Here is an 11,073-nt window from a genome sequence, read left to right as displayed (position 1 = left end):
TTCAGAGAATTTCTTGCAACTAAGTTATGAGACATCGGTGAATATTAATGAAATTTTTGACACCTACTTGTTGAAATGACAGACCAAGAGTCGCTGCTTTCATCCACTTTTGTAAGAAGAATAGTATCGTAACGATAGAACATTCCGGAGACCATCGTCACACCATTTTCAACTGCCTTGTGCATTTATATGATTTTTGTACACATTTTTGTATACATTTTATGATTGTATATTGAAATATTTTCTAGCGCAGTTACCTCACAGTTTCTTCTTTTTGCGGCCTGGTCGAGGACAGCCAGATGTCTCTTGGGCTGGGGGCCACCAGCAAGTTCTTATCAACATAAACCTTGGCAGGCTTCCGGGGATCCTCAGAAGGACAGAAGTGCAGGGACAAGGGAGGGGACTCCATCTCCAGACACCTTCTCAATTTGCATAATAAAAATGAGGCGATACATTAATTATTCTAGTCAGTTGTGTCTCCTAGAGAGGAGAGGGCAGTCAAAGAAATAGAACAGATGTGTGAAGAAGAGGAAAGAGATGAGAACTTTCCAAGGTCAGCTGAGCCTGCTGGTTGATATCCAGGCTCCTGGAGAATGGTCTTGAAGCAGGATTCACAGCAAATGACAGCCAAGGGCAGGCGGGCAGGCAGAGACAGTCACAGAGCTTTGGATCCTGTTCAGCTTCGATCAGGACCGCTCTGACATTGCATTTGTTTGTTCGTTTGTTTATGTTGTTTAGAGTCTACCTTTCTCAGTGAGACTCAAGATGGGTGCTGTGAGTCCTGAAGGGAGCTACAGATAGAAAGAGAATTCCTCATATCGTGATGACGTTTACACTTTGCTGCACAGCTTTAATGCACAGGAATGTCTGTGCAAAGCTTAATGGAATATGTTATGTTCTTCTCACTTTCTGGGTAATGTTTGGGGATTCACCAGAATCAAGTAGTAAAGCTCCTGGATTGAATCATTCCAGGCTTTAGCTGAAAGAATCCAAAACTGGAATGTTCGTGCTTGAGCTGGGGAGGGAACTCTCTTACCAGAAAAATAACTGGCAAGTCAAGGAAAGGAGTTCAGCCAACTCTTTCCCCTGGCATGCTACTTTTCTGAATGCAGGAGGTGAGATCTGCAGCATCAGTGGCAGTATCAGTATAAGGTTTTCCCTGCTAGCCATAAAAGCTAAATCAGGAATGCAGGATTCTCCAGCTTCCTCAAACCTTCTGGTGAGGGCAAGGTGAAATGTCCTTTCTTCACTGTGTGTAAAAACTTCCGTGTGGAAATGCCATCCAGGTCGGCAGAAGGATTTCTGTCTGCCTTGCATCCAAAGGCATAACATGGTCAATCGCTTGGTCATCGGAGGAAATTTCAGCTTTCAAAATACACAATCTGCTTCGTCGGCAATGATGGCTGATAAAACAAGGAGGCTGCTGACTAAAGGGCATGGGGGGATTTAGCATCTCTTGCAGTCAGTGATCACTTGATGCAAACAAACCACAATTAAGTGCACTCAAGTGAGCGTTTTGTCACAAAATCTGGGTGATGAAATAGTGGATTTATACCACTCTGCTCATTATATGTGGCATTGATATATTCGGGATGGAGAGTCAATCCTCTGGTCATGACTTTGCATACAAAGTCAGGGCTTGGCAGATCCTTGCATATGTCTCTTGGGATCAGCTTCCATTGCCTGTGAATGCAGAGAAGTCATCATTCTCTCAGATATCACAAAGCTCAGTGACATGACTCGTTACTGACTTTGCCTTGCTTTTTCCCCTGCAGGTGATGCTCCCTACTGCACCCCTGAGCAGTACAAGGAATGTGCAGACCCAGCCCTTGGTAAGCACCACTTACAGTACAATCCTGTGCAGTGTTACTCCAGTGACTTTGCATAGGATGCAGTGTTCCCTCTAAGCTGAGTTAGTGTGAGCTAGCTCATAGTTTTTTTACCCTCCAGCTCACACATTTTTTTCTTAGCTTAGGAAGGACGGCTCCAGAGCAAACTGATTTATACAATGGCCAAATTACTTGCTCACAACTTTAATGCCAGTAGCTCACAAAGTAGAATTTTCGCTCACAAGACTCCACAGCTTAGAGGGAACATTGAAAGGATGTCACTGCAAGTTGCTTTGCTGGATTAGGCCCAAAGGGTCCAGATAACTTCAGCACTCCCTACACTAACCAGAGAGGTATCCCCAGGATGAGCACAAGGAATTCATAGTGGATTTTATTTATTTCAGGGGTTCAGATCCCATCTAGTCCAAAGAATACCTGGCAAAGTAGTGGACATAGTCAATCCCCTGTTGAATCTGGTAATCAGAGCAAACATCAGAACTGGGTGCATAATAGTCATGGCCATTTCCTGTTGCTCACCACTAGCATCTGGTATTTAGGTGTATAATGCCTTGGAGGTTCCATTTCTCTATCTATCTATCTATCATCTATCTATCTATCTATCATCTATCTATCCCTCCTTTTCTCTCCAATAGGAACTCAGTGGCTTACAACATGGTTCTCCCCACATCCATTTTATCATCACAACACCATGGATAATAGCTGTTGATAGAGCTTGTCTTCCATGAATTTGTCTAAAGCTGTCTAAACGGCCATCACCACATCACATGACAGTGAACTCCATGTTAATTTATTGCACTGATCAATGTCTTTGAATGATTCCAAGCTCTGGTATTCAGAGAGAGAGAGAGAGAGATTCTTTGCAGAATCTGGAGGTTCCATTCTTACCTGATATGGCTAGCAGCCATTAACAGGCCTATTCTCCACTAATATATCTAACTGTGTAATCCTTAGTGGAGTTAACATGCTTCTAAGCCCATTAACTTTAATGGACTTAATGTATAACTCTACTTAGGATTGCACAGCAACCCTTCTTAACATTCTTAACTGCAGGATCCTGTAACTATATCTCTATGGCATGTCTTTAGGCATTATTAGTTCCTGAATGCTGGTCTTTCATCTTGCAACCGAGTCACCATACTTAATCAGAAGTCAATCTCATTTATTATGGTGGAACTAACTTACAAGGAAGAATACTTAGGATCACAGGCAAAGTGAGAGAGCAAATCAGTTTTCTGTTGGAAAGGGCTCTCTGCCTCTTAGTATATTATTACCCTAGATTTCACCTCCAAGCCGAATGTAACTGAATGTTGATGAATGTCAGCATATTTAAACTGTCTAGTTTGGCCCAGTGAATGACTGAGAGGCACCTGATGCTCTATGCATAGACTGAAGCTAAAGTGGACTGGGAGTCCCATCGCAGGAAGCATTGTGCTTTCTAAAGGAGAAGTGAAAGTTTGCAGTTCCTACAGCAGTTTTTCCTCCCTGTTCCCCCTCCACATGTGACACATTTTACCCCTGTCCATTCCTAGCTTCTTTCAGTCACTGCCCCGTATTGTGGAAGCAGGAAGCAGTTCAGCATTTTAGCAAGGTTCTTTCTAAGAAGGGCTTGGCAAGCAGAATGAAGTTTTTGGGGAGATGACAGATTCCTATGTGGTTGCTCCTTTGGAGCTTTGTAAATATTTTGTTACTGTCTTTGGTACTTCGTTTTCATCTTATTTTATTCACTTCATCTATGCCCCGCCTTTCTCCCCAGTAGGAACCCAGAAAGGCTTACGTCATTCTCCTTTCGTTTTATCCTCACAATAACTCTGTGGGATACGTTAGGTTGAGTGTGTGTTAGGTTGAATGTGTGTTAGGTTGAGAGTATGTGACTGAGCCCAGGTTACCCAGCAAGCTTCCATGGCAAAGTGGGAATTTGAAGCTGCATCTCCCAGATCCTAGTCCAACACTGTAACGCTGTCTCTCAACTATCTTATCCCTTGGTCTCATGGCTCTGTTTTATAAGCCACTTCAGGCTACATAAGAAAGGCTGGATATAAATGTTTTCACATTTTCCCCACTGCTCCCAAAGTATTGAATTTGTTTGTGTTTTGTTTGGTTTGGTTTGGTTTTGCACCCACTCCATGTGACTCCTGCCTTCTGCCCCAGACTTCTTGGTGGAGAAGGACAATGAGTACTGTGTGTGTGAGATGCCTTGCAATGTCACCCGCTACAACAAGGAGCTCTCCATGGTCAAGATCCCCAGCAAGGCCTCAGCCAAGTACCTGGCCAAGAAATACAACAAGAGTGAGCAGTACATTGGGTGAGTACCTCTGTTGCCCTCAGCCCCCACCCACACCACAATGCTGTTGAGTTGAGTGCAAAGGTCCGTTCTTTTAGAGCAGGGGTGTCAAACATGCAGCCCAGGGACCACATCAGGCCCCCGGAGGGCTTCTATCAGGCCCACAGTGGAACTGGCTGTCTTCTGCTTCTTCTTCCAGTTCTGCTGCCGCTGCATCATCGTAGGTTTGCAGCTTACAGATAGACACCTGAACAGCCTACTCAAGATTGCAACAGCACAGACATTTTGATGCAATAATTCAGAGCAAGAGGTGTCAGTTATCAGACACTGTTAAATAAACTAAGTATTGCAAGAGTGCTAATGTTTGAAGCATGTTTTCATTTTAAGTAAACCCTTTGTGTTTGTGTCCTTTATAAAGTTTATATCTCTGCTAACCTGGCATTACATTTTATGACACGCATGACTCGACCCAACAAGTCTCATTTATGTCAGATCCGGCCCTCATAGCAAATGAGTTCGACACCCCTGTTTTAGAGGGACCCTTCCTCCAATGCAAGGAGCCTTCTTCTAGTGGGTGTTTCCCCACAATGGAGGGTTCCTTGCCCCAGAGGAAGGTGATGAAAGAATGGAGCCCTTGTATCCAACCCTGTATCTCTGCACTTTTAATTCCTCCTCTACTCTGGCCAGGCCCTCCACCTGTTCCAACCAATCTGCAAATGGCTGCATCCGCCATTTTCACAGCTGTAAAATCAGTTTATTGTCTTCCACGCCTTAAATAATGAGGGTGTTGTTGTCATTAATGGCATCATCAATACTGATATATTTATATATATTGGAGATATAACGGGAAAATTATATCTTAGCAAGGTGAGGGAATAGAGACTTACTTTTAAAAAAAAATGAAAGCTGGGAATTTAGAAAACCTGCTGATTTTCTGCTGAACATAAATGTATTTTTTGCTTATATCAATATATCGATACACTGATATAAGGGTTTTATTTTTTTTTAATCGATTTTCAGGGCAGGGGGTAGGAGAGGTAGTGGTTTGACGATGATGACAGTTGAATCCTCAAAAATTGGGCTTGGGTGGGTGGGAGTGAACGGGACAAAGAAAACCAACAGAAACATTATGCACGAGGGAAAAGGTGACTCAAAATTGGCTTCCAAAAAAAGATCATGGTAAAAGTTGTCTCAAAAGAACTAGGGAAAGCAAAAACAAACAAACAGGAATACATTTTTTAAAATAAGCGAAAACTAAAAGCACAAAAATGCATATGGAAATCAGGGGACAAACCAAAGCAGTATGGGTCGAGAACTGACTAAAATACCCCATGCAGAAAAGCCCAGAGAGAGAAATGTAAACTGAACTAAATGTGTTTTGAGCTGCAAATGATTCTTTATTGGTGAACTTTAAAGTGTAATGAGCAGACAGTCCCAACACTAAAAAGAGTCTACAAATCATTACCCACCACTGGGACCCAAAACCCAGAGACAGACAATAGTGGCATCTCTAGAGAGCTGAAGGCAGTCCACCCGAAGGAAACAAGTTTTACAGAATGTTGTTTCCAAAAACTGTTTGACCCGAGGATACAGTGTGGCAACGCAAGTATGTGTTTACGTCAAAGGAAGAGATGCTTCACTCAAGTCACATTCAACTCTCTTAACAACTATTTTCTGTCTCCAGGCTAAGATTATGTCAATTCATTAACACATTCACTGTCTACCCTTTCCAATGAGTCACTCTTGTACAGTTGCGCCTTTCAACCTATTCTTATATTTTGGTCCTTTCAAACTCTATATTGTGATGGATCCGTCTTTCTTGAAGTCAAAAACTCAGTGCCTTTGATTGGCATCAACTAGATCCTCATATTTTAGAGCCAGGCAGGCAAATGACCATGTTGGTATATCCACAGGTTTGTTGTGGGCCAGTTCCTTTGTGAATGTCAAGCATGCTCTTGTTGTAGTGCCTATCACCTCCCTTCTTCTTATGCAGGGAGAACATCTTGGTACTGGACATCTTCTTTGAGGCTCTGAACTATGAGACCATTGAGCAGAAGAAAGCATATGAAGTGGCTGGACTTCTGGGTGAGATAACCTTTTTGGCCAGCAACTACTGGGGATCCTGCATGACTCCAACCTTCCCCAGGTGTGACACACACACCCCCATCGGCTCAGTTCAGTGCCCAACTAGCTACAATCTACAAAACACACACAATCATGGCTGCAGCCCTTCTGCAATTCCACATTTGCACCTGACAAGTGCAAAGATTAGGATTAGTTACCAAATGTGGCATCTTGAGAATTTCAGTTTTCACTCTTTCAGAGAGCAGATTTCTAGATCTTAAGCTGTCAACGATGGGCATAAATGATGGTTGGTGAAAAAGGAAGTTGGGGAAAGAAGAAGAAAGGAGTGATTTCCAGTAGTCAGCATGCTAGACTGCATAGCTATTGCTCCTCGTCCCTACTAGAAGTAAAATAAATTGTACAAAATAAGGAAATGTATGCAAATTGGTGTGATTTATACAGATCACAGAATCCAGATGTTAATGTGTAAAGAGTTTTGCTTTGTTGTTTTAAGGATAAAGCATTTGAAGCCCTGTACATAGTGGCTGGTAGCAACTAGGCCAAACTGGAGGGAAAGGACTTGGCTCTGGAGCCCTGGGAAAATCAAAGATGCATCCTGCACATAAGGTCACCAGACTGTGGCTTTAAAAATATCCTGATTGGGGTGGAGTCAGGAGTGGGGTTTAACTGGTGAGGGGTGGAGCCTGATAGATTTTTGGCAAGTTAGGGGTATGTCAGCAAGTTTTGATGTGCCAGGGAGCACAGCCCAGTATATCAGGCTGTGGGACCAACAGATGTGCACTCCTACCTCTGCCAGGTCAAAATACGTTGTTTTCAACAAAGTCCTTGAGTCAAAAATTCTGGATGGAGGGTTGGTTAACCCAGTCTCCAGAACCGTAGAAGACTTCTAAAATCAGCTCTGGTCATCTGGGGTCATGAACTGCCCCTGGGAAGCTCAGGAGGCACACCAGATCTCAGTGCCTCATTACTATTGCCCACTTTCTTGTTGTCTGCAGGTGACATTGGGGGACAGATGGGTCTGTTCATCGGAGCCAGTATATTAACTGTCCTTGAGCTCTTTGACTATGCCTACGAGGTGAGTTCAAGCCCCCGGAACATAAGGGGGAGGAAGGGTGCAGGTTTGCTTGTGGCCTAGAGACTGGCCTGAAGGGTCCTGGTGAAGTTCTAAGAAAATCTGGACCTGTAAACTGCCTAGCCAGGCAACTTCCTGGGAACCATGTGTGACCTCCCGGAAGGAAGTGACCCTTGCCATCCCATCTCACTGAGATGCTCCCTCCAGAAATATGCCTGTTTTCTTGAAGGTTTTCAGTTTACTGTGCTGGCAGTGTTGTGGGGCTCCCAGTTTACGTCTCTCTCCCCCAGCAACATTCCCACTGCACTGAGATACCACTAAGTCTGGCTCTTTGCAACTCTGTCCTATGTCTTTTAACACTAAGCCAAGATAGTCTCATTGTAGCCACAGCAATAGCAGTAGGTTGGACATCCCCCCACCACACACTCTTCTCGCCACTGCTTGGAGATGTTTACCTAATGCTGGGCTCCCTTATTACTCCTTCCTCCATTTTCCTTCCTATGCTGAAGCTCATGTCTGTCCTAGGAAGTACCCACACCTCCCCTTTGCATTCCCAAGCTCGTTTCTGTGCATATCCATCCTGGAATACTGTCATATTAGGCAGTTTTCCCTATTTAAAACAAAAGTGTTGTTAGTTTGTTGCTTGATTCAGACATAGCAACAAGCCAAGATTTATTTTAGCTATGGCTAATTTGAGAAACCATAATTCTGCTCACAGATGACCATTCAAATCCTAATTGTTGGTTTCAAATCCTTTGCTTTCTCTCTCTCTCTCACTTCCCAGCCTGCCCTGTACCAAGGGTGGCACCAGAGAACAAACCAGGATATTTGCATCTGTGAGTCACACAAATCCATAGTTAAGATTAACTAATAAACCAAGTTCAAGCCAGGGTTTCTGATCCCAGTTTGCCATAGCCTAATTACCCATAATTAGTGGAGTGGCCCACATTTAGACAATCATGCTGAGCATAGTTGGGTTAATTAAACCATGGTTTTGAATGACTTCTGAAACAAGCCACATTGTGCATGAAAGTTCTGGCTACCACAAGTTCTGCAACAGTAGGTATACCATTTTGGAACATCACATAAGAAGCAACCAAAACATCCTCTAACTCCATTTCTAGGTTATTAAGTACCGTCTCTGTCGCCGTGGCAAGTGCCAGAAGAAACACAAAGGGAATAACAGTGACAAGGGTGTGGCCCTGAGCCTGGATGATGTGAAACGCCACGTGAGTGTCTAAACTCAGTAATGCTTGCCCTATAGTAAAATGAGTCACTTATTCCAAGGCCCCGCTCTCCAGCATCTTAAGAGCCTTGTCCATTGTTGATATATAGGATTTGTACACGTGAAGGGATGAAGCTGTTTTATGTTCAATCAGACTGTTGGTCAGCCAAGGTCAGTAGTTTCTCTTTTGAACTAGAGTTGCTCTCCAAGGTCTCAGACAGAGGTCTTTGAAATCACCTACTGCCTAATCCTTTTAATTGGAGATGCCAGGGATTGCACATGGGACTTTCTGCGCGCCAAGCAGATGTTTTACTGTTGAGCTATGAACATAAGAATATAAGAGATGCCAATGTTGGATCAGGCCAAAGGCCCATCCAGTCCAACACTCTGTATCACACAGTGGCCAGAAATACCAGTGCCATCAGGAGGTTTATGCTTTAAACTGTCATAAGTTTCCCCAAAGATTCTGGTAATTGTAGGTTGATGAGGATCCCAAGGGTTCTCTGTAATAGATCCGGCCCTGCCCTGCCCCCAACTTCAGTCCCAGAGGAAAAGGAATGGCTTTTAAACTAGTATAACTGGAATGCTGTGAAAGTGGATTGAGAAAATGATCAGTAGGCACAGTTTGCTGCATGGTGAAGTGGACATCTGTAGCCTCTGACCAAGCTTTGGCAGACAGCTGGAAAAATCCAAGGAGGCCCAAGACTGGTCATTCGGTGCTGTGGGTTCTGACATAGCAAATGACAACCTCCCCCAATGGTTCCAGGTGCCAAATGGTAAGTTTTTAAGCAGCTATCCCATGGCTTCTTTGGGCGCGCACTTATGAAGCTGCCTTCACCCAAAACCCTGCCTGCCCAGTAGGTTCATTGCATCCAAAACAGCCACACATAAGCAAGGCTCTGGCGGAAGTGAATTAAGAAAGTTCCCCAGAGGTGAGCAGAGAAGACAGGAGGGGGCCAGATAAACCCAGGGAAGAAAGAGCTGCAGGAAGCCTTTGGAACATCTTATCTGCTAGCTCTCTCTTCCTGCCTCATTGTCCCTGTTCCTCCCCCTCTGAACCACTCCGGCAAGTAGCTACTAGAGAGAGAGAGGATAAGCAGGCAGAGTCAGAAAAACAGCCAGGTCTGCTGACATTCTCCTCCACCTTTCTCAGAATTCAGAATTCTCAACAGGCAAAACCTGGCTTGTAAGTGGCTCTTTCAGATGCTAAGAATGTCCTGGGTGGTTTGTTTTTTTTACCAGACTGTGGCTTGGATCCTGCCAAAAATATTCACTGGCAGAAAGATTTCCGTTGCAGAGAGTGCAACTTTCTCGCCTTCGGCCCTTTTGCTACAGCCCAAAATACTGCTCCAGGGAAATGAAGCCCCTCAGAGAGAACCTGAAGGGGGCATCAGAGGTCTGCCACAGGATGGGGAAATGGGTAGAGACACACACACCCTTCTGTCAACAGAAATCCAACCCCACTGATCTGTCTCGCCCAGGGCTGTCTGATGGCTGGCCGCTCTCACCAGTCCCCACCACTCAGCTACATCCATATTCACCCAGCAGCTCCTGCTCTTTGCTTTCCCACTCTCTAAAGATGCCGACCATCCCATTCGCCTCTGTCCCCATCATACCACATCCTTGTTCTCGGGCAAAGCCCATTTGTCTTTACCCTCTGCCAAGTAACTGCAGACAAGCGAAAATTGGGTAGGCAAAACTTTCCCCATGCCTAAGAAAAGTTTCATCTCCCGAATTTTGATTGTACATACAACTGTTAGAGGTTCAGAGGCGCTGAGATGAGGGAAAAACAGCAACCCTGGCATCTATACCCCAGGGATGGCTCTCGTCTGTTATTTGTAGTGAGTGGCAAATGCTCTCTTGACAGCAACATTCTACGTTCTAATCTACTCCTCCCTCTCTCCTGCTCTCCCAGAATCCATGCGAGAATATCCGAGGGCATCCAGGTGGCATGACGTATGCAGCCAACATCCTACCTCACCACCCAGCCAGGGGCACTTTCGAGGACTTTACCTGCTAACTGACACCTGGATGTACAACCAACGCTACCAAAGGGAAGGGCCCGTGCTGAGCAGCCCTGGCCCAGCCCAGCCCATGAACCTGCCAACCTACATGTCGGGGCCTCTCTCTCAGACTCCTGGGGAAGCTGCTGAATCCAGGCCCTCCTCATCCACCTTCCCCAGGCTGAGGCAGCGATACGCACACAGAGCCAGGCGGACAGAAGTGTGGGGAGGGTCTGTGCTGCCAGGTCCACTCCAGTAACTGCTCTTGCCCCAATAATGGCCTTGGACTTGAACTCAACAGAAGAGCTGCCAGAAGAACCTTCTGCTGTGTCAAGCGGAGGGGAGGGCACAGCCTTCTCCCGTCCACACACACACACACACCTTCACATCTTGACTGTCTGTCTCTCCCTCTGTCTGTCTTCATCCTGCTTCGGGCCCACAACAAGCCTCACTGGAGGGCAGTCGTCTAGAGCGGACCCTTCTCCTTTTGAATCTTGATGCCAAGAAGAACCTACAAGAGTGCCAGCCAGGCTGTTCCTCCGTGGTGTGCCATTTGT

General features: G+C 45.1%; 1 protein-coding gene across 2 annotated transcripts in view; it reads left to right on the top strand.

The window, feature by feature from the left end:
- The window catches only part of ASIC1 (acid sensing ion channel subunit 1), a 219,822-nt gene extending 209,289 nt beyond the window's left edge, over window positions 1–10,533 (top strand). For both annotated transcript variants that reach the window (XM_015425626.1, XM_015425625.1), the window contains 6 exons: window positions 1,776–1,832; window positions 3,999–4,152; window positions 6,125–6,216; window positions 7,212–7,291; window positions 8,413–8,517; window positions 10,429–10,533. In XM_015425626.1, coding sequence (XP_015281112.1) covers window positions 1,776–1,832; window positions 3,999–4,152; window positions 6,125–6,216; window positions 7,212–7,291; window positions 8,413–8,517; window positions 10,429–10,533 — 593 coding nt within the window. The remainder of the gene's footprint in view (window positions 1–1,775; window positions 1,833–3,998; window positions 4,153–6,124; window positions 6,217–7,211; window positions 7,292–8,412; window positions 8,518–10,428) is intronic.
- Window positions 10,534–11,073: the final 540 nt, after the last annotated feature.

The sequence above is a fragment of the Gekko japonicus genome, unplaced genomic scaffold (assembly GCF_001447785.1).
Source record: "Gekko japonicus isolate JY-2015 unplaced genomic scaffold, Gekko_japonicus_V1.1 scaffold990, whole genome shotgun sequence".
Lineage (NCBI taxonomy): Eukaryota > Metazoa > Chordata > Lepidosauria > Squamata > Gekkonidae > Gekko > Gekko japonicus.
Note: the sequence above shows the minus strand (reverse complement) of the source record. Positions and strands in the feature narration are given on the sequence as shown.